General features: G+C 47.0%; 1 protein-coding gene across 2 annotated transcripts in view; it reads right to left on the bottom strand.

Annotated features, from left to right (window-relative positions):
- The window catches only part of RUNX1 (RUNX family transcription factor 1), a 235,164-nt gene that overhangs the window by 70,824 nt on the left and 140,430 nt on the right, over nt 1–23,910 (bottom strand). For both annotated transcript variants that reach the window (XM_012782933.3, XM_012782935.3), the window contains exons 3-4: nt 20,246–20,499; nt 14,085–14,241 (exon numbers count right to left, since the gene is read on the bottom strand). In XM_012782933.3, the coding sequence (XP_012638387.1) occupies nt 14,085–14,241; nt 20,246–20,499 (411 nt within the window). The remainder of the gene's footprint in view (nt 1–14,084; nt 14,242–20,245; nt 20,500–23,910) is intronic.

The raw sequence follows: 23,910 nt of genomic DNA, 5'->3' as shown, positions 1-23,910 counted from the left end.
GGGAGGCCCTGGCCCGTGAGGCCGGTGGAAGCTTTGGCCAGTGCACAGAAGGGGCACACGACGGGGTCACAGGTGCCCTGCATGGGAAGGGGCCAAGGCAAGGGAGAAGCACTGAGACCTTCCTTTTCCTGCTCCTGGAAACAGACCACCGCAGCAGCCGCAGCCCCGAGCAGTGGCCGGGCTCCAGGAGGACCACCGCTCAGAAGCACAGACACTGGGGCTGGGGACAAAGGTGGGAAGAAACAACAGGGGAGAGAAGGATGGCCTTGACCTATGCTTGGCAGCAACAAGGGATAAGAACTTCACTATAAAATCCCAGGACGGAGACCTACCTATGTATGTTCAAAGCCTAGCTCTGCCACTTGCTAGCTGTGTGACCTCGGGCAAGATACTTGACGTCTCAATAGCCCTTCCACCGCATAGCGGTTGTTATGCAGGTTAAGTGAAATGACGGACATAAAAGCAGGGCACAGAGGAAGCTCTCAGTAAATGTCAAGTTAAGTTATCAATAAAGACGTGATAGATGTGATTCCACAAAGCCCAGAGCTGTGACAGATACTCTGCGCAGGAGCTGGGGATGTGGCCAGTGACGTGTGTGTGTGTGTGTGTGTGTGTGTGTGTGTTAGTGTTCAGCAGGTGACGCAGCCGCTACCAGGCCCGAGTTCGACTTGCAATTCTAAGTTCAAGTTCACTCCTGCTCCACCAGTTGGCGACTTCTGTAAGGCACAACTGTGACCGGGGCCCATATGCCACGTAAATAAGCCAGGCTGAACGCTCCTCTCGGAAACCTGTGCTGTCTCCCCCGACGCCAGTCTGTCCGCCCAAATGCCAGGGCAAAATACTAGCTGCTTTATTTAGTTGGGAAGAGAGTCACGGGTGAGTCTGCTGGGACACTTGCTCCCCGGCAGGGCGGCTAGGAGGCCCCAGGTCCGGGCTTGATCAGTCTTGACTTTTACGGCCCCAGGGCAACTCTGACAGCTGATTGTGGTCAAATAAAGCCACCGCGGCTGGACACTGCAGTTCTGCATGGCCCGGCACACACTCCACTTCCTCACCACGTCGCCAAGTGGCTAAACCTCAGGATTGCTGCAACCGTGCGCACGGCTCCCCAAAACGCCAAGGGCGGGATGGAGGAATACAGCTCGGCTCAAAACCCTTTCCCCGTCCTCAGGTGTGGAATAACTTATTTGAAAGCTCGGCCCTGGGCCACGTCACAGCAGTGCAGTGTCCTCCTAAGACCGGCCAGCGTCTGAGGGGTGACCTGTCACTCCCGAGGTGACATGACGGTGCCTCCCTGGGCTTTGTTCGTTCGTGGGGAGCCGGTCCACCTGCTTTGGCTCCTCTGTCACTCTCCACAGGGTAGGTTTGGATCTGTGAGTCCTCTTCTCCTTTTGGGGGCAGTTTCAGGGGATGTGAAACTTGCCCTTTGTCACGCAAAGGAAGGCTGCACGCACAAAGGATCCCTCTGCTCTGGGGGTCATACTCCTCAGGAAATGCAATCAACATTTTTCACTCCCTTGCTGCAGGAAAGCCAGGAGTGTTCCCTCCTGGTCTTGAAAAACCCAAGAGTGAGAAAGGAAAAATAAAAGGGAAAAAAAAATGCAGCTTTTGAAAACCAAGAGAGCCAATGAAGGCTCAAGTTCTGCTCTTTGCAAATTCGGGAAATCCCACAAGATTCTGAAATGTTGCAGGGAGATTTCTCCTTTTGCCATAGAGTGCTCCGGGCCTAATTTTGATCTTGAATAACTACGTAGTATTAATAAAATTAATGTACCCTCAGATTCCAGGAGGAATCCTCATTTGGAGTATTTTTCACAAAGTATTTTTAATTTGTATTTCTCACTTTTCCACTGGAAGAGCCAAAATTCATGCTTTTGCTCCTCTTCCATTTCCCTACCCAAACATTTGCCACTATTTTTGACAGTGGAGTTGTATAATTAATTTATGTGGGGATTTCTGAACAAGGTATAAATCCTTCAACTTGCAATAATTTCCTGGAGCTCTGAATTGAATTGAACTGAGATGGCGGGAGCACCGTGGGCACTTCTGTGCAAAGTGCCCTGTGTTTGTAGATACCTATAATCGTACCAGCATCCACATAGGCAAAAGGCAGACCAAAGGCCCACGCTATTGGTATGAGGACAACCTTCCAAAGTCTGGTTGAGGAAGGGGTTGGTAGCTCACAACTATAATCCCAGCACTTTGGGAGGCCAAAGTGGGAGAATTGCTTGAGGCCAGGAGCTCAAGACCAGACTGGACAATATAGCGAGACCTTGTATCTACAAAAAATTAAAAACGTAGCTGGGCATGGCACTGTTCACGTATAATCCTCCTTGAGGGGGATCACTTGATCCCAGAGTTCAAGGTTGCAGTGAGCTGTGATCGTGCCACTGCACTACAGCCTGGCCGACAGAGCTAGACCTTGTCTTGTTAAAAAAAAAAAAAAAAAAAAAAAGTCAGATTGAAAATCAGGTTCTTAAAATACCAACCTTGGTTTTCCATAGAAACAGCATTTGTTTGGAAAGGCGGGGTGTTTGAAAAATAGCTGTTTCACTTGGAGAAAACTGAAGGCATGAAGACTTGCAAAGCATTTTCTCCGGAGATGTTCTAAGAAAATGAGTTGTCTGAGGACAGGAGCAGCCTTTTATTCATCTTTGTACCTTTTGTTCGGAGGCAATAAAAAGAAGTTTGATAAATGAATCAATGAATCACTGAGGTGCTTTCAGTTTGACAGCCGGTTCTTTATGACGCGTAATCCCACTTGGAAGGCTCGGCTCTCTTCCGCTGCACTGGGGCGTGCCAGGCTCGGCTGCTCAACCGCAGGGCAGGGGCGCTGGGCCTTGCAGAAGGCACCCACGGGGGACAAGCCTCGTTCTTCAGGAGGAATATCGCCCAACCCGCAAAGCTCCAGGATGCTCTCATGCAATTCTGCATTTCCTTTCCCCAGATTTCACAGCCCCTTTCTAATTTTCCTTTTTTTTTTTTTATTGATATCACCATTTCCCAGTATCTCAGCTGGGGAATTAGGTTTTTAGCCCAAAAGCCCCTCAGCTCAAAATTCACAGCCCTCCTGAGGCCAAGGCCACACCTGCCAACCTGTTCTTCCATCCAGGACAGCCTTTTGGTTGGCACCTCCAAATTCCCCCATCTCCACCCATCTGAGTATCTTTCTACAATTTGTACCTGGTGTTATCTGTTTCCTGCTTGACCCGGTGGCGGCTCTCCACTGCATTAGGATCAGACCGCATTCCCAGCGTGGAGTTCAAGGCACTCCCCGCCCCACCCCTCCCCAAGGCCCCCCGCCAGGCCGAAGGAGCCTCTCTCAGCTCCAACAGGTCGTGTTTTCCTCTGGCACTCTGCCGGCTCTGCCTGGGCACCCTTCTCGTCACCTGCAGGTCTCAGCTGAGATGACAACTGGTCCCTCTGAACCTTCACTAGGTTATGCGCCACTGCGCTGTGTCTGCTGCGGCACCCGTCCTTTACCACGTACTGCCCACTCAGGACAGGGGTGGCCTGTCTAACTGGCCTCCCCTCGCCAGCCCCCACAGGCTGTGGCTTCTTTTCGTCTGAGCTCTGTGTCGCCACCGCTAGCCCACCGCCTGGAATGAAGCAGGTGCACAATGTGTACCTGAAGAATGAATGAATGAAAATGAATGAATGAATGAATGAATGAAATGCCTCCAGTAAATGACCTTGGGGAGGAGTATGGAGTGGAGAAATAGTTACAATAAAATAGAATTGATACTATACTCCCGTCACATGGCCAGTGCCCAACAGACGTTTGTAATTATATTATTATTATGTGTGTATTTGTTTATGAATATTTATGGATTCCATCTGTGGCTCAGGCACTGTCATTTTACTAGCTCCTTAGTAAGAAGAAGGAATATACATCCCTTGCCACCAAGGAGTGGATAGTGGGAAATGGCACGATTCTTAACTTTCTGATTGACTGAGATAGACGCTGCCTTCTTTGCTGTAGACGGAAGAATAATTCAGAGGTGAGTCACAGCTCCTCTTCCTAAGTCTTGTTACATACACATCATCGTCCTAACAACCTGGTGAGGTGTAAATGAAAGGCATTGTTATGTCTATTGTGCAGATGGGGAGACTGAGGCCAGCACATCTAAGGAAGTCCTGTAAGTGTGCCCACTACTCATTTTCTGACACCCTACCTTCCAAAGACCTGCAGAATCGTCACAAATAGATGTGTGTGTTTCTACGTTGTTATTATGAATCAGAGGAATATTAAATGGGACACAATGGCTTTAGTGTAATCCAGAGCCCAGGAATTAGTTCAGAATGCAAGATAATAGCATAGCAAGATACCTTTCCAAGTAACAGCCAGATTAACCAATTCTAGGTTAACATGTGGCCAAAAGAGCAAAATGTGCGTGGACATTCACTTGCAGTTTATGAAAATGCTGAGCTGCAACTTTAAGAATGTCTTCCAGTGGAACAGCCAGGCTGTCCTCAAGTCCGGTCCAAGGCAGGCCGCCGTGGCACTCCTGCAAACTCCCTTCAACCTGGGTGGAGGCAGCAATTACTGCTCGGGAAGAATGTGATGCTGCCGGCTGCCAGCCTGCGTAGCCCAGAGACAGGACAAAGGGATTATTCTGCTTCATTGTTAAAACGCAGTGTTTATTGTTAAAATACGATTGGGAATTAAAAAGGGCATGTATGAATCATAAATATTTGCATGCCATTAATGTTTGGACAAAAGAGTTGGAAAGGCTAAGTTGGGAGAACTTCTTTTCCCATGAAAAACAGTGCTTCAAATTACAGTACATATTTAATTTCGTTTCTTCCATTGCTAATCTGAAATCTCAGTGCCTGCTACACATAACCCTTTCGTGACCTCAGAACTCTATGGGACTGAGAAATAAGGATAAGGGTTGTGTCCCTGGAAAACTCATCCATTTAGACAATGAAGCAGGTCCCGGTAGTTGTGGTTGCTGTTTGCTATTGTTTGCCGTGCATTCTGAGTTCCCACCACCTACTCCATGGAGTTAGTGTCACTGCAACAGATCTTACCACAAAAAGCAATAACCTCTAACCTATGTCTTATCTCGGGTAAGTCAACCCTCCCTGTGCCCCCTCTTCCCATGCACAAAGGCAGAATCAGGCTCAGACATATCAAGAACTTGCTCAAAGACACAGGGCTCTAAGCCAGTGGTTCTTAACCAGGGGCCGTGTTCCCCCCGGGGGACATTTGGCAATGTCTGCAGACGTTTCCGGTTGTCACAACTGGGAGGGTGGGTGCTGCCGGCCAGTGGGTAGAGGCCAGGGGTGTTGCTAAACATTCAACAACGTACAGGAGAGTCCTGCAGCAAAGAATAGCTGGCCCTAAATGTCAACAGTGCCCAAGTTGAGACACTTTCCTCTTGGTGGAGAATCCAGTAAAGTCTGTGTACTGACCACTGGGCTCCACTGCCTAGAGAAGAGACAGCCCAGGAAGGGTCATTCATCTGCGGACACTTAACGAACGCCCACCATGTGTCACCTAGGCACTGCCACCTAGTCGCTGATGATACAGCACGGAGCTCTTCTAGCTAAGGGCTGGGTCTTTTGTTATCAGAAAATTCTCGCCAGTCTGCCTCCTGGGGGCTTCTGGGCACGTCTTCATTGCTTTTCCAGGGTGCTTGGGTCTCAAGTCCCATGGCAACGTGCCCCTCTTGCATGCCACAGCTACACTTGAGCTTATCCCCCAGCCACCTTCATCCCGAGCACACCGCCTGCAGCGTGTGGGCCCGTGCAGTCCCTGCTCTGGCAGCGTCTGTGACCTCCCGTTTGCATAGTTAACTCTTCCTGGTCACAGATTATCTGCCACACGACTGATCTATGTCGAGTCTGGGAGCTGTCACTCTACCGTGGAGAGCTTAAAGGAAGCAGAGGTATACACGGGGCAGGAAAGTTAGGAGTGAGGGTCTCCGTGTAGCATAACAGCAAGTGAGCAAACAGAAAAACAGACAATGCAATGCCAAACTTACTCACAGAATGCAACTTGCAATGGGAAACACCTAGAGGAATCTTTGTTCTGACTTTTGTTTTCAAATCCTCTTTCCCTGAATCTCAGTATGGAAAACGGGTGATGGCAAAACTATAATAACAAGTTGGGACAAGTGGGAGAAGGCTCCGGAAGAACCCAGCCACCTGTCTGCCTGTGGTACCTGCAAAGCCAGGGCCGTACTCAGAGATGGCCCGGCAAGCTGGGCCTTGGTCCCTTAAGCTCCCCTCCTTCCTCGAATTGCCTCCATTCTGGCTTCAGATATGCGGACTGGACCCTTTTTGGTGTCTGGAAGTTGTCAGTGACACACACCAGGACCTTGCTTTTGTTACTTATTTAATTCAGGTGGACACTGTCCACTGACATCAACTCACATTCCCGGATCGGTGGACTAGTGGCCACTCAACTGAAGTGTTCAGGAAAGAGCGCTGAGCATCTAGCGGAGTGTTTTATTGTTTCTGCGGTCCCTGTGGACCTGCACCTGTGTGACATTCACGGTTTCTGCGGTCCCTGTGGGCCTGCGCCTGCGGTGGGGAGCTGCACCTGCTGCCCGGACACCCTCACCACGGCCTCTCCTGCGGCCGCCACACGCACCTGACCCAGGACACCAGGCACAGCTGGCAGATATGCAGAGATGGCGCAATTCTATGCACACAGAACACTGGGCTGACTTCATTTAAAAAAAAAAAAGTCTAATATTCAGTGATGCCCTCTAATTTTATTTTTTTATTCTGTGTGAATTCTTTAAGGTAAGTTTTTAATAAATTTTATAGGGAGGCAGAAAGTGTTAAGAAAAAAAAAAGAAGGGTAAGGGAGACATTTTACAACTTAGGATTTTTTGCAGGTGGAGCTAGGTCAGGGTTTCTCAATCTCGGCAGGACTGGCATTTGGGTCCTGGTTGGGGGAGGCTGTCCTGTACACAGCAGGACGTTCGGCGGGTCCCTGGCCTCTACCCACCAGATGCCAGTAGCACTCCACCAGCCCAGCTTGCGACACCAGAAAGGTCTGCATTAATCGTCAAATGTCCCCCTGGGGGTCAAAATTGCCTTTAGTTGGGAACCAATGAGAGAGAATATCATGCGGATGAATAAGCAGACAGACAGATAAGACACTGACTAGAAACTGCCCAGTGGCGGGACATTTGTTATAGGAACTGGACAGACGTTTAAAGAGACAGGCGGAGTCTCATATGAGTTTAGACTAACTCTTCAATAATAACAGATAATAGATAGATGACTGATACTGACTATATTCCGTACAATGGTTTCCGACAGAATGAAGGAAAAAAAAAAATCTGTGAAGACCCAAAACCAGTGCCTTGAGCAAACCGGAGTGTTTCCATTTCCAAACAAAGCCGGTTCTCCTTGCCTGGGCTGCTGAGGTCTGATAAGCGCCCAGATGACCAGCCGTGATTAAACCATCCCTATTCCTGTGCAGTCACCTTTGTTTGCATAAGGTGACTCGAACAGGGCCACACACCACCCCTGAGGGTGCTGGCCACCCCTCCCATTAACCCAACAGGCTCTTCCTTGGGTCAGGTGATGGGGGAGGGGGGGTAGTTCTGCAGTTTGCACAGTGCAGACATTCTTACTGATCGATTCTTACTGATTGAAGGTGGAAGCAGGGATTGATCTAAGTTGAAAAATAAACAGGAAATTTACTTTCATCTTCTTTGAGAAAAAACACAGCTCAAATGGCTCTCAAATGAATGATTCCTCACTGAGCAAATCGGAGGAAACACATTTTTGAATCTAGCAGCAGAATAGCCATGAGCCTCTCGAAGGAGGTCACTGGGATGGCTGTAGAATTTATGGGTCCTCAAACACCTCACACCCTCGCTGGAGCAAGTCTGATGACGTCGAATGGAGTTCCAGATTGGGACGTGTTGCCTAATATAGGCAGAGGGGGCTGGGCAGCATGCCGGGGTCCCGAGTCAGCACAGTGCGAAATGCAGACCATCAGTGGCTCCGTTCTCTGCAGACAGAAACACACCCCTGGTGGACGCAGGACTCGCATCACAACCAACGACGGAGGGTGGGCATCGCCTGAAGTCTACTAACGCAGGTTCATAAATACAAACTTTGAAGAGTTGCAATTTGTGCCCCATGCCCTGACAGCGAGCTGACAAAACTGGCACATTTGGAAGTATTCACAGGTAGCTCATTAAATCCATGCTGCTCACTTATTAATTTCTGCTGTTTTATGTGGGCTTCAGATGAGAAGATGTTAGTAGCATGAATTTAGTCCTCAAAGACAACGGGGTCCAAGAAGTCTCTCAATGGAAGTATGGACATTCTCTCTCTCTCTCTCTCTCTCTCTCTCTCTCTCTCTCTCTCTCACACACACACACACTCACACATACACACTCACCCACTGGCTAAGAATCCAACACGTTCAAAAACCACATACCCTCTCCATATTGGCAGTACATAGTTAAGTCATAAACATCCCCTTACTGATCTGAACTTGTTTCATAATCATCAACAGAAAGAAAACAGTCAGCAGACAGTATGCCATCTCTCCTTTTCAACAAGTAATTTTTCCTTAAAAGTAAAAAAAAAAAAAAAAACCCAACCAACCAGAAACAGAAAACACACCAGTTTTCTCCACCCTCTCTAGCCCCTCGCCAACCAGCACAAAAAGAAAATACAAAACTGATTTATTAGAACCAGAGCAGTGTTGCAGCCGTTGGCTGGACCACTGTTTATGTCTATAATGCCTGCTGCTGAAACAGGAAGCTCTAAAAATCACTCAACCATTATTTCTCTCGGAGGCACTTTCTGATTGATAGCCTTCTGTCCCGACCCAAAAGAGCGGCCTCCACCGAATGCAAGCCGACTGGCAAGGAAGGGCTAAGGGTGGGTGGAGAAAATCCCAGCTTCTGCCCATCAGCTGTAAAATATTGTTCATACAAATAACCTCAATTAAAAAAAAAAACCTGTCTGACACCCTCGGCAATGCCTGACACTTCATAAAATCAGCAAGAAAACCATGAAGGGATAAATTGTGAAACAGTTTGTTGCAAGCACAAGCAGTTTTCAAGAAAGCTTTTTTCTCTTTGGTCCTTGCCATGGCTCGGCCACCCCAGGCTTTAAGCAGGGCAGGGAGCAACTTGCTTGAAGAAAGTGTCGCTGCTCTTTTATTGGCAAATGTGAAGTAGAATGAGAAACCTGATCTCTGGAGATGAATTCTACGTCAGATCATGGATGCAAGCTTTTGGTCTCCCATTGAAAGGAAGTGGTTGCTAAGCTGGCTGAGAGGCTGGGTCTTTTTTCATCTGTTGTTTGCTCACACTGAAATCTGAAAGCAGATTTCAGTATATATATGTTATCTTAAAAGTGCAGATCAATGACAATAGAGAAAAAAGAGGGAAAATGGGAGAGTTTTGATTTTTAACATAACTCCTTGTATTCTCACTAGGAGGTGTGATTGCCAGCTTGTATTGTGAACGTTATCCCTGAAATAACTCTGGGATTGTCAGATAAATGTTTCCTTCCCCTGTTACATGAATCTGTGATTGAACAGAGAATGACTGGGATCCTCTAATAATATCGTGAATTGTTCAGACCATCTCTCGGTAGTAACCACGGCAGAAAGATGTATGTCTTTTGTGTAGAATACCAGCACAGTTTGTCCTTTTCTGAATGTACCTTCTCTTCATCTCCACCAGTCTGCCACTCATCTGAAAGGTAACCTCCCCAGGCTCTCTCCCAAACAGCGTAAAATAACTTAAGAATGAAAATGCCTTAGAGAACTACCGCTACACAAATATGCACTGACCCAGATTGCGACGGGATAAATATTATGTCTGAAAAGACACCCACAGCAAGAACATGCTGAAGGAATTTCATTTTATAAAAGCGTTGGGAAAGGGTACTATTTTGACAGTGGGCAAGATTAAAGTTGCCAGGGAGGTCAATGTAAACACAAATGCCACCACGAAATTAAACCCCATCCTGACAGGCCACAGAACACTTGGCCTCGCAGGGCTAGCGTAGAATGCTCACTGCCGGTCCCCGGCCAGGAGCTGACGCGTACCCTCCTAGAGAAGACACTGTCCTTTCGATGACAGAATGTATGCACCCCTGGTGGCCGTCCCAAGGCTTGGACTAAGCAGTTTGAATGCGATGCACTTCCCTAATAATACAAACCAGGTCTTGGCTATAATAAAAACGGGTGTGTTACCAAAACAGCATGGGGTGCAATAAAATGTCTACCTCATTTATTCATCTATTCATTCATTTTCCAGGTATCTACAATGTGCAGCGCAGTCCTAGGCTGGCCCTCCATGGTCAATGCAAAATTCCAAACTCACAGATTCTTGCCCTGGGGACTGTGGGTCCCTGGAAGTTACACAAAAGAGCTCCAGCAGCCTGAAAACTGGAAATGGTACATGAAACTTTGTGTGAGAGTCCCCATGTGCATTATTTTCCCCCTTGGGAAAAGTCTTCCAAAGGATTTTAAAACTTATCTATGATATTCCCAAAAGACTAAAAATCATATTCTTAGAAAATGAGAAGGGAATTTGCAGATTCATGTATGATGTACTTAGTGACAGGGTCTAGTAGATTTTTTTTCTTTGGTTCTAAAATAAAGTAACTATATTCACTGATTGATTGATTCTTTTCCCAAGCGATTAAATACTCCAACAGGGATGAGGCACTCACAGAGCTCATTGCTAAAATTTCTTAAATGTCTCTCTGCTGAAGCCATGATATACTTTCTTAGAACTCTAAAAATATCAGTAGCACCTGCACCAACTGCGGGCATAAACTGATGTAAACTGCTGAGCAAATTAATCTCACCAAAGAGAATTCCTTTGACTCAGAACTTCGATTTTCTATAGGTGACAGATAGTCCCAGACCATGTGGTTAAAATTTGAATTGTTCGGAACAACCACCTGTGTGCTCGTGTAACCTCTGGAGTTCACTCTGACTTCCCTAAGATGAGGTCCCTAACTGTCCCATCTCCTGGGAGCTTCTATCTCCTCTTCGATTGTAAAGAAAAGGTCAATTTACATGGAGATACTGAATCAAAGGGAGAAACATTCCAAGGGTGAGATCTGCCCTGAGCAAGATTAAACTGCCAGGGAGAAAAAGGAGGGAATGGAAGAAAAGGGAGAAGGTTCAGGCTGCAGAGAGGGGCCAGTGTAGTCAGAAAGGCCCTTAAAAGCCGGACGGGCAGGTTTTCCCAGTTGCGGGCTGAACCTGAGGTTAGGAGCTGTGAGCCTGGACCTCAGCCAGCGCCCAGACAGATCAGTTTTGTAGCACAGAGAAAAACCCTTCCATGCTCAACCTCTGGCAATTTCTGCAAGATTTACGATCCCCACGGACTGGCAGCTGGGTAAAGAAAAGGGAACTTCCTTTTCCACCTTTCCTTTTTGCAGCAAGTACAGGGCCTCTCTGAGAATCTATTGGATGGACCAGTGGATTTTGACAGAATTCAAAGCTGGCATTGAAAGTGTGGATGAGCCCATAGCCAGGACCTTTTGGGCCGCTGTGTGCCGTGTCAACGCCAAGGGTATATTTTCAGGCACATTTTCAAAAACAAAAATGAAACAGTAGATAGTCTTGAAATCATTTAATAGAACATAATGAAACTTTTAAAGGATAAGATTCCGTGAGGAAGATTAAGACTAATTGTCAAAATTAGTGAGAATCATCTGCTCTCTTCCTAATGGGAAGCAAATTGCAAAAAAAAAAAAAAAATTAAAAAAAAATCTGGCAGGCTTTGATGTTGACACTTACACTTGAAAGAGCAAAATCAAATTGTATTTTACGACGATGGAGAGAAATTACGAGACAGGGTCAAACCAGGCCTCTTGACAGCTCATTTTGTTTTGTAGCTTTGACCAAAAAAATAAAAAAAAAAAGGAAAAAAAAATCACTCAAGATTAACAATATACCCGGTAACCATAATTGAGTCGAACATTCAATTAGGGTTCCTGTGTTTTCGACTGCATATTATCACAGGTGGGAAGGAGAGCCAGTTCAAAACAAACATTGTCCATTTATGGCATTTCAATTAATTTTCTCATTCCAGGGTATGAGAAGACAGCCCAGCCTTGGTGGCAGCTATTTTATGTTTTGGGGTTTATGCAAACTCAAGGGCACACTGGCACGAATCAGGCAGCCAAACGCAAACAATCCACACCTTGGGGAAACAGTTCACTGTTACCCAAGTAAACACAAGCACCTATTAGTCACCCACTCAAAACAGAAATGGCCAATGAGAGGGGAGAGACCAGCTCTCAACGCCAGAAAAGAAAGCACGCTGCTTTCAAAATCTCATTCTTCATGATCACCGATTTACTGTGTATTGCCAGAAAGCCACTGCTGAACTTCTCAGGAGGAAATGCCACTGGCATGGACCATTAAGTAGTTTTCAAAACGTTTACAACCAAAACCTAACACATAGACCCACACAGATGCATATTATGTTGATAATACTATCTCAGGAAAAGCAGCCAAATGATACTCAGCTATGGACTCCTAATAGTAGAAATCCACAGGAACTGAATGAGGAGTGTTCGCTAGCCAGGCAGATGGCCATGGACCCGGCTGCAGGGCCTCTGTTTTTTACTGGCTTCGCACCCGCTCTGCCAGCTACTCATCCAAAGCCTTCAAGATGTTTTCTAAACACACATCTCTGAATCATAATGAGAATTCCATTTACAGAAAGGTGGGGACTTTTAATATAACAAGTGAACCCATTTAATGACTTAGGCTTTTACATCTTATAGCGTCACTCATGCTTTCAATAAGTGGATATAATTTTCTTTGCCTTACCCTATTATTAAACATAGTACTCTGAGCACATATTTTCAATCATGTTATATGTTTCTTATTTTCTCCAGCTACAATTCTATTATGAAAATGCTCCAGACAGCTAGGAAACCAAACAAAATAGCCAAAAAAGTCAACACACATTTACCTCCTTCCCTTCTCTGACTAATCAAATTCCCTGAGAACAGAAATTTTCTTATATTTTTATATGCATTTATAAAGAGAAATGATCACTCTTATGTTTAAATGTTCTTTGGTTGCACCTTCTATTTATTTGAACTCAAGAGGTATTACTATTATTTAGGTATTTATTATATCTTTTTATTATACTTAAAATAGCTTATTTATAAGACTATATTCAGTGCTATATTATTACACAAAAATGAGATTGAAGAAAAACTATCTTATGTCTTTCAATGAAACTTCTAGGACTTGTTGCTGTTTATAAATTATGACTTAGGTTCTTACAATATAGAAAAAACATGATACTCGAAAATAATTGGAAAGCAGAGGAAATTACAATGAGCCAAGATTCTATTCTCTAATATTTTGATAATGAGTTAAAGGCAAAGAAAAATAATACTACACATAGAACAAAACTGATGCAAAAACAGATCCTTGGATAATCTAGTCTCTAGTATTATTAGCACCTCAAATGTTAACCAAGCCTAACCACTCCGCCCCAAATAATAATAGGAGATTCAAAAGAAATAAATATGACCTTCCACTGACAGGAAGGTCATACTGCTATCAATGTTACTAACACTATGTCTTCACATTTTATCCTAAAAAGGTAAGCATGCTTAAAACTGTGTTGCAACATCATACACTAGAGATCTCTAATAACTATTAGAAGTGATCATTTGAAACTCTGTCATTTGTCACAGATAACACATAGATTATAAGTTAAAGGTTTCCATTAGACAGATTTCTGATTATCATCAGAAAGAACCCCTGTTGTATAATCTTGGTTTCCACTATGGCAAATTTTACATTTTTACATTTTAAATAAAAATCTGAGGACTTTTTTTGAGATTCACAATTCATGTTTTGCATGTTCCAAATCAGTCTTAAACCAATTCAGTAACGCAAAGCAAGACTGTAAAGTTAGATTCTGCTAAAAATATTAAATTTTAAATAAGTATTTTTTTAAAAAGCTTGGCGTAGCAGTAATAACATTAAGAAAGACTTCATTTCTAGGGATTCCATCACAGAAACCGCTAGAGGTTTTGAAATTTGGGTTTGTTGCCATGGAACATGTGTTTCAAGTTCAGTTTTGACAGACACATACCTCTTCCACTTCGACCGACAAACCTGAGGTCATTGAATCTTGCGACTTGGTTCTTCATGGCCGCGGTAGCATTTCTCAGCTCGGCGGAATAGTTCTCATCGTTGCCGGCCATCACAGTGACCAGAGTGCCATCAGGAACGTCCCCAAGAGCCACCACCTACACACCAGACAAGACAAATGAAGACATCAGGAATGTCACACAACACTTGTAATGTGTTTGTGTCATAACTGTTCTAAAATTAAATGTACACTAAATTATACTTTTTAGGTTGCCAAGGAATAGGAATCATAACTTCAGCAAACAACAGAAAAATTATTAGTGGCAAGATTTACTTTTTATGCCAGGATGCATAATTTAAATATAAATTTTCAAATAATGAAACATTTAATAAATTCACCTAACAAAGCCACAAAAGGTCAAAAAGTACAGTTGGAACAAGACTAATGGTAGCAAGAACTTTGAAAAGCTATGCCACCTCATGAATACAATTATCTCTTCTTAATTCCTCATGTTTGAGAAACAGAACGTCTTGTGTTTGTAAGTTTATAGCCTAACCCATCTTTTACTTGCCCAGACCTCTACTGACAGGCCTAACAGGATCCAGTGTTTAAACTTACGTCTGCTACAATTAAACTCCATCTTTGCTGACGATTCTTAAATAAATTAAACTGTCCCTCTGTGGTTCATCTTTGAGAACCCCCTCCTCACTTACATGATCTTGAGTTTCACTAGCAGTGCATTCCAGCGTGCACAGAAAAAAAAAAATACCGGAATTATACCTTTTGTTTATTTCTAATCACAAAATCAACAGACCTCAGAGAAAACGGGCACTCACTTGTATGCACTCCCCTCAACTCAGGGGTCGAATTTGGGTTGCATTTTTACATCTGCAAGGTTAACATGTGTTAACCTCATAGATGACTGAGCTTTTCTGCGAACCCAGCTGATCTGGATGAGGAATTCCTTTAATGTAATTGAATAGTATGGCTCTTTTAAGGCTATTGAAGAGAACTGGTGGATAAATATTTTTGATACTTGGGTAATAAAAAAAGGAATTTCAAGGTAAAATGCTCTAAAGAGCATGCCCTGAAGATGCTTTCTGCAACAGTATCCATTTCTTGGCCATCATTTGACCGTTCTAGAAACCATTTTCTTGGTCTAGACATTTATTATTGGCTATATTTCCATTGTTTCCATTTTTCAAAGCAGTCATAGAAAATTTCAAATTGAAATGCCCCCATTTTATTTATTCTTATCATTTCTCACATGCTTCATGGGACCTTCTTAGCCAGTAGTGAAATTTGTATTATTCATTCCAATTATATAATCATTTTTTGTTGTTTTTGAATTAGTGACAGTAAACCATTCCTTAATTTCCTGTTATTTTTCCTTCCTCCGTTCTGTCTCCCAATTTTTACCTAATAATTGTTACATAATTTTTCATAGTACTATTATTTTCAGTCCTCTTTTTCTATATGTAAATAAGACGGCAGCTGACTCACTTGTATGATAGCAAAGTCATGTTTCTGCAAATTGCCATCTTCACTGTTTAGTCAAGACCCTTTCCCTGTGTTCTCCAGATGACTACATTTTGTTTTTGTTCATCACAGCTCCTCCAGGGCTTGGGTTCTTAGGAGCATGACAGAGAAAATGAACCAACCCCCTAGGAGAGATGAACATACTTCCAAGCCTAAGATACACCCAGGAGCCTCTATCCTCATGGAAGTAGGTAGGCGTTTTTCTCTATTTTATCCAAGGTGCACTGTCAAAGTCTGGGCCTTTTATCTCTCTTTTTAATCCTTTCATTCCAATTGCTGGACATGTTTCTATATAGGAGATTTTAAGACACTGTGCTATTTATTCCCCACGCACCCTCTAATTAGGTATTTAGTTCCCATTTATAAGTGTGTTTGTTGCCATTTAATTAAGAGCAGTAATAGGATAATTCCCTTTCATTTTCAAAAGACATCATTGAAATAAACCTCCCCTATGAGTTGTTTGATTATTGCTCCCAATTTCTTCTGTTCCTACAAAATGTGCTTGCTTTATTCTGCTCTTTTTTAGTCTCTTAGAAATTTTCCCATTTTTTTCACTATTTTCACTTCCCTCTGTCAGATTAGCTCACAGTGTTGAAATGTCCTCCTTGAGCACATATTTCTACTTCCTCATCCCCATCCCCTGTGGTGGCCCAGGCTTCTCTACTTTAACTCAACATTCACTGAGTAGACAAGGGACTGCATCGACTACGTGGCTCTCAAACTGAATAACTCATTGTTGGGACTGAGTCTGTAAAAAGGTTAAAATAAATAAATCTTGTTTTATAACTACCAAAATGTATTCTAAGCCACCTTCCTCCTACTGCTGTTCCCGTCACAGAGTTCCATGTCTACGCCCCTCTCATCTTTCCAATATCATCCTCATTAGTAATTTGGCAAATTCATGAGACCTTCTTCACCAAGTAGAAACAAACATAGAATAAAATTACCATGGTGGCTAAATAAGAAAAGGTTGTTGATGCTGGTATTTAAGAATACAAAAATTAGGAGTTTAACTCCCACTACTCTCTCTATTTTTAAAATGCAGAATTATTTTCAAAATGCAAGACTCAAAAAAGATAATTTGGGCATTCATATATCATTTACTGGTATCGACCTCTGAGGAATTTAGTTTTTGTTTTTGGATGGGGAAAAGGGTAATATTAAATCTAGGGAAATTTCATTAATAATGTACATTATCCAATTGTCAGCAAGCATACTTAGGCTAGGTTCAAAATTATTTTTTACATTTCAACCTAACATGTCTGGTAATTTGATCCAGATTTTGCCATTGATGGGCAATGTGAAGAGAATGTAAAAATATCTAACTTCAAACAGAAAAAAGAAGCAACTGGGATGAAAAGCTATAAACAATAGGTAAGGGAACACAAACATTTACATTTTAACACAGACCAAACAGACAAGAAGGGACTTGCTGGCCAAAGATATCTCATATTTTGTTTTGCTTTTCTGTTTTTAAAGTATCAGGAAGTTGGGCAAAATATCAACTGTCTTATATACTACATGGACTTCCCAATACTGTTCTTGCCTAGCCTGTTCACAGTTCAAACTGACATTTTAAACCAATTCTAATTAGGTTGAAATTACAGTTACAATTCATTTACTTCAAATCCCTTAATCTTTCAGTGTTTCAAAGAAGGCTGTGGAGTGGAACACAGAATTCAGCCGAGATGACATTTAATGCACAGCTAGGATCTTGCTGCCAGAAACATTATTATTATTATCATCAATTTTTTTTTTATATAAAACGAATATTACCAGCAGCATCCAAGGCCTCTGAACCTCCCTGCTGAAGGCATGTTTATGACTTTGGACTCTGGTGTACCAGGGCCTAAACAAACTGTAATATTAAGAGTATTACAAAATATATCCTAAGTCATCCAAACAGCTCTGCACGGCTGCTTCTGCAAACACTGGATAACACATAGCAAATTTAAGATTTTCTCAGTAGTCAAAATATGTCTGTCTCCCGCAGCAAAGTGAAGGTGTTCCACAGGAGGAAGGGGCGAAGAGAGAACAGGTTGGGGTTCAAGATAAGCAATTTGGATGATTTTAGTCTATTTTAAACAAAACTCATAATTTCAAATCTCCCTTTAGTTCGTACTAAATTTCCATACAGAATTTCAGAAGACTCCCAAAGAAGCCCTTAAATGCTCCTTTCATTAATATTATCTCACTTTGTCACTGTTTCACACTTTCTTCGCTTTAACATAGGGAGTGTAATACTTCTTCACTGATGAACCTCCTAAAGAGACCGAGGCTTAAATTTAAGATCCAAATTTTAAAGTGATAACTTCTGCAGAAACTGCCTGGGAGGTGGTTGAGTGGGTGGATAATAGAGTGGGAATATGGACGCAGTGAATCAATCTGCCATGCAGGCAGGGTCTGAAGTGTAGCTTGCTTTTTATCCCTAACATTTGCATTTGTTCTCCCACTGGAAATTTTGTCTCCTCTCCCAGTTACTCAGCAAGCAGGTCTCCTTGAGGAAAAGGCCTCTCTTTATGAGGACTGGGGGGTGGTGACAGATATGAATCAAGTGGTCTGATTTCTCTGCTGTCCTTTCCTACCCCCTGTATGTTCTCAAGAGACCCACTTGAACTTTCTTCAAGAGATCTACACCTTGATTTTAGTGACCTACAGACTGACACTCAGTAAAACAAATTAATCTTAAAAAAAAAAAATGAATCGTCAAAAGTCATTTTTAAAAGGAAACTATGGTTAGTATGATTTCTGCTAAAAAGAATTCCTTGATGGCTCATAAAAGCAATTTGTATGATTTTTTTCATGTTTTTAAAAGAAACAAAATACTTTTGCGTGGTGGCTCAAGACTTTGCATCGCTCTAACTCCTGAAGATTCATTCTTAAGTGTTTTGGTCTATTTGGGTCTGGGTTCCCTGGCAGAGGAAGTTCAGAAGAGACCCTGATTCTCCACCAAAGAAAGCCACAAATCTCTTAGCTCCCTGGTTTGTTTAAGGGCCCTTGGGATGACTATCAACAGCCTGTCTTCCCTCTGCTCTTATCTGAACTTGACCCCAAGGCCCCACCCTGCGGTCCCCTCTCCCATGGGTGGGCCAAGGAAGTCAGGGCTGCCTCTGTTTATGCGAAGGCTTAGAATGATTTAAAATTGAAATGGGCTCCCCAACGGAATCTACATAAACCGCTGGAAGGGAAGGAAAAGACTCAAGTGGCTGCTCCCCTTCTCATTCTTATCCTCACTATAAAACAAAACAAAACAAAACACTGCTTTCAGAAAACTGAGTGGAAAAGGAGGCAATTCTATAGACCATAGGCAACTGCAAATTTTGTTTTGTTTTAAAAATCACAATGTAAGCTTGGGAAGTCTATAAAACTTAAAAATAAAGAACTCCGACAGTACTTTTTTTTTAAAGTGAACATTATTCACTGTAATTAGATCAAGACCCAGCTGAGTCCTCGAACTATAAAAAGCTTATATTAAATTAATCTCCCCTTAAAGGGGACAATTATTTAGCCAAAATTTCTTTTTTTTTTTTTTTAAAGAGTAGCCAATCTTTACGGTCTGAATCGTCTGCCTTCATTAGCCCTTTCAATGAACAGGAAATGACCTGCGCTGAAAAAGTTTTTAAAAAGTTGCACTTTTCAAAACCCACCAAAGACAGAACAGAATCCCCGCCGCAGAAATTAAACTCCTACTTCTTGTTGCCAGTGAAGTAGGGTGGTTGTTTAAAAACACCCGGGGTTGTTTTTATATACCCGTTGAAGGCCAAGGTTTTTAAAGGCTGCTCAAAGCTAGGGGACGATGGGGGTGCAAAGGGAACCGAGACCTTCGCAGCCGCTCAGCTGAGGTCGCCCGCGACACGCCGCCCCTCCTCGGCCGGCCGGAGGGCGCGGGGGTCGGACCTCGGGGCTCTCCGCAGACGGACAGCCTCGTCACCTCTCGCTGCCCCCGGCTTAATCGAGGTGAGTCGGCGATAAGGTTCAGGAGGGTTCCAGGGAAAGAAACAGGATTCGCTACTTGCAGCTTCTGGCAGGAAGGAGCAGGCTAGAAGCTCGCAAAAGTCTTCAGAAAACTTTTGCAAACTTCACTACGCTGCCCGCCGTGGACTTTGGACATGCTAATTCCTATAGGGCGTTTAAAGAAAAGGTAAAAAAAAAAAAAAAATTCCTGACGGTTTCCCTTGTTAGTTTATTTTCACTGACCTCAAGGTATAAAAGTATCTCTTTTATTTCCTGACGCCTTCCTCTGAAGGAGACAAAAAGGCTTGGGTGTTACTCCAGAAGCGAGGGCGGCTGTATGGAAGCAGATGGCCTTGTCTCCGCTGGCTTGTAACTTTTCCTACTTTGTATCGAAGCTAAGACCCCTGCCAGGGAGGGCCCGGCTGGCCCTCAGTGGATGTCCCCGGGGACATCCTGACTTGTCCATCCCTCCCGGGAGGCAGCCTGGCAGGCTGAGGTGGGTCCCTCCCTAGGGTCTCCATGGCAACACAGCATCCCGAGAGCAGGAAGATGGACCAGCGGCTCGGGGGCAACACCGGCCGCGCCCGCCCAGCCGCTGCGCTCCGGGTCGCCCCGGGCTTTTCGGCTGGCCTCCGCCTGGCCTCCCACCGCCCCCTCCGGGCCAGTACCTTGAAAGCGATGGGCAGGGTCTTGTTGCAGCGCCAGTGCGTAGGCAGCACGGAGCAGAGGAAGTTGGGGCTGTCGGTGCGCACCAGCTCGCCGGGGTGGTCGGCCAGCACCTCCACCATGCTGCGGTCGCCGCTCCTCAGCTTGCCGGCCAGGGCGGCGCCGGCGTCCGGGGCGCCCAGCGGCAGCGCCTCGCTCATCTTGCCCGGGCTCAGCGCGGTGGAAGGCGGCGTGAAGCGGCGGCTCGTGCTGGCATCTACGGGGATACGCATCACAACAAGCCGATTGAGTTAGGACCCTGCAAACAGCTCCTACCAGACGGCGACGGGGGCGCGGATCTTCAGCAAGCAGCTCCCGGGAGACCAACATACAAGTTCAGGGGCCTTTATTACTGCGGGGGGTGGGGGGCTGGAGAGGGGGGGGAGACTAAATTACTAACAGTCCGGGGGGGCGGCGGGGGGTAGGTTCTAAGTTGTGCCAATCGGCCGGCCTTAGACCCAGGTCAGGGCTCCTAGCGACCGACCGCTTAGTGCATCAAAAAGTGGGCGACCAGAATCCAAAGTCAAGTGCCAAAGCCACACTATCTTCTCCGAGTCTTGCTTTGAGAGTTTCAAGTTCAGTCTTTGGCTGTCACAAAAGTTCTTGGAGGCAAAACTTCCATACACTTCCTAAAATATTTATTCAGAGAGCAAAACGACCAGCATATGTATGATTTGGAAGTTCCGGTAGTTAATCGGCTGTCAGGTTTTTTTTGGGGTTTTTTTTTTTGCGGGCGAGTTTTGTTTAAAGTCCCAACACAACACAAAATACCGGAGTACCTTCCACACGCAACGCCACTTTTACCATGCAAAACTGGCTTTGGTCCTCAAAAGCAAGAGCTGCGACTTCCAAAGGTCGTGCCACTAATGTATGTGCACGTATATATAAATATATACATATGCTCTACTTCATAAAATATTTACAATACAATCTGTAGAGAATTTAAACACAACAGAAATCCATTAATGTTCGCTGCAGATTTTTTTTTTTAGGTAGCCTTGAAAATCAGCTTCAGTAGCTGGAGCAGGGCTGGGCTAGAAGTACTTGTCATGTTCTCTCAATAAATTCTGTCAAAATGTTCAGTCCAGAAAATTCAGCTTTTCAAAGATCTCCAGCTAATCTTGAGAAAAAAAAAAAAAAGGTCCCAGTTGATGCTCAGAGTACAGCTCTCCACATCTGCGAACTCGAGTTTGGGGATGTTGGTTAAGTTTGTGGCCGCCCCTGTGGTTTGGTGGGAGTTGAGCCGCAGCGGAGTCACACACACGCAAACACGCACTCTTCGGAAGCCAGCCACCGTCTACATCGGCTGGGTGAGTCAGCCCCGGCTCGGCTCCGGCAGCAGCCAGACGATCTTCCTCCAACGTCGCCCCAGCGCCCGCCGGTTAGCTGCTCCCACAAGTACCCACGAGCACTGCGTAACCGCAGCAGGTGGAGCGGGCCTGGGGGCGGGCGGGAGGGGGGCTCCGCAGCGCAGATTGAAACAGACCGGGCGGCTCGGGTTACACACGCACGCACACACTGCCACGCACACGCAACTTCACGGCTTGCCTCGAACCACAGCGCACTTTCTCCCGCAGTTGTAAAAGGAAACAATCGGGGAAAAGTTCACAGCCAGGGAAGAAGTTGAAACATCCAGCCAAAAAGCCAGTTAATTCAAAAGTAAGAAAGAGGAAAAAAAAAAAAAAAGGAAGGTCCAACGCAGGTCAAGGAGAAGCAGCAAAGGTTGACTTCCTTCTAGCGTTTCCAGGAGCCCGGGGAAGAGGTGCCTGCCGGCGCAGGGCCGGGCAGCGTGGTGCCCTGGCTGGGTCCGGCCGCGGGGCGCCCGTCCCGCCCGCGCCCGCTGGCTCTATGAATGGGAGTGCCTGGAAATGAACGTGCTTTTACTGTAAACCCGGCCCGAGGAATTCCATTCCCTCAGCTCTTTTGCATAGGGGCGGCCCCCGGCCAATCACAGGCCTTTCCGGTATCAGCCAGGGCGCGGCTCGCGGCCGCCGGCTCCTGGAATTGGCCCGCGCGCCCCCGCCGCCGCGCGCTACTGTACGCAGCCCGGGCGGGGAGGCCGCGGCCGCCGCGGCCACCCCCGCGCCGCCCGCGCTCCCGCAGCCACGCGGGGCCACGCGCACACACGCACCGCCTTGCCCAGGGCCCCGCCCGGGTGCGGACCGGGCCCTGTCGCGACCCTGCCGCCCGCCCCGGGCCTGTAGTGTGCAGCGGCGCCGCTGGCGGCCACGGTCCGCAGACCCGGGAAGAGGAGGAGAAAGAGGCCCGGTTGGCCGGGAGGCCCGGGCCCGCGCGCCACGCCAGGAGAGCCCGGGCCCGGAGACCGACTGGAGGGAGGCGCCCCGCGCGCCCTGGAGACGCAGCGGTCGCGGTGGGGCTCTTGGGACCCGGGCTCGAGCCCCCGGGCAGCCCCAGGCCCTGCGCGGCCGCCCACGGCCAAGCCTCTGCTTCCAGGGCGGGGGTGGGATTTGGCAGCGAGGGGGCGGGAGAGCGGCTCTGAGCGCCCCCGCGGCCCGCTTGGCAGCTGCGGCGAAGTGGGACTGATTCCTTTAATAAGGCCAGATGGTGCTCCACAACACGGTTTTTGTGCCTTTAGCATTGTCTCTTGGTTTGTTTTCTTTAATTGGTGTTTTTCGCCGCCGCGGCTTGCCCGTGCGGCGCGCCTCGCTGGCTGCGTGTGCCCAGCGGTCAGCAGAGGAGTTCCCTAGCAAGGAGAAGACCCCGCGGGACAGGCGACTGGAGGGAAAGTTGAAAGCATGCGATCGGCTCCCGGCGGCCCTCGGAGCGTCGGCTCCCCGCAGGCAGAAAGCCCGTCACCCGGCCCGCCCCCGCTCGCCCAGCCCCGCGTCCACCCTCCGGCTCCCCGGAAGCGGCCCCGGCTCCCCTTCCCGCCCCCGCGCGCACCAGCGGCCCCGGCGCCGAACCCAGCTTTGCGCGCGGGCGGCAACTTCCCCCTGCGCCCGTCCTCGCGGCGCCGCGGGCATTTGCACGGACCTCAGAGCGCCCCGGCCGGCCCGGCCCCGGCCCCGACCCCACCCCGCCGAGTCTACCCCTCCCCCGCGGAGCCCCAGCCGCTTCCCCGCGGCCCTTCCTCCCCCGGGGCCTCTCCCCCACGCCACCGTGTGCCCCCGGGGCCTCCCCCCTCCCCACCGAGGGCTGCTTCGCGGAGCCCCTGAGCTTCTGCTCGCGGGCGCAGGGGGCCCTCCGAGGGCCCCACTCCCGCCGCCTCCTTCCCCGTGGGCGCGCGGCTGGGGTGCGGGAGGCCACCGCGCCGAGACTCCCCTCGGGCGTCGTCGCTGCGGCCCGGCGGGGGAGGGGGCCGTGGCGGGCGCCGACGCCTCTCCCGGGCGCCAAGGCTGCTTCCCTCGCCCCAGGCCGGCGCGGTCGGCGGGCGGGCCGGCGGTGCTGAGCGTCGGGAGGCGCTGCGGCCGCCGCTCGGGGCAGACGCCAGGGGGCAGCAGCCGCCCTCGCTGGCCGTCCCGGGCACCCGGCGGCGGCGCAGCGCGCCCGGAACGCCCCCGACGGCGCGGGGCTCTGCCGGCCTGCCTCGCGGCCTCCATTTGCTCCGGGAAGAACCCGAGTTCCCCAACCAGAGTCGGTCGCCAGAGCCTACTCGAGCCGCCACTTC

This window comes from Microcebus murinus, chromosome 1 (assembly GCF_040939455.1).
Source record: "Microcebus murinus isolate Inina chromosome 1, M.murinus_Inina_mat1.0, whole genome shotgun sequence".
Lineage (NCBI taxonomy): Eukaryota > Metazoa > Chordata > Mammalia > Primates > Cheirogaleidae > Microcebus > Microcebus murinus.
Note: the sequence above shows the minus strand (reverse complement) of the source record. Positions and strands in the feature narration are given on the sequence as shown.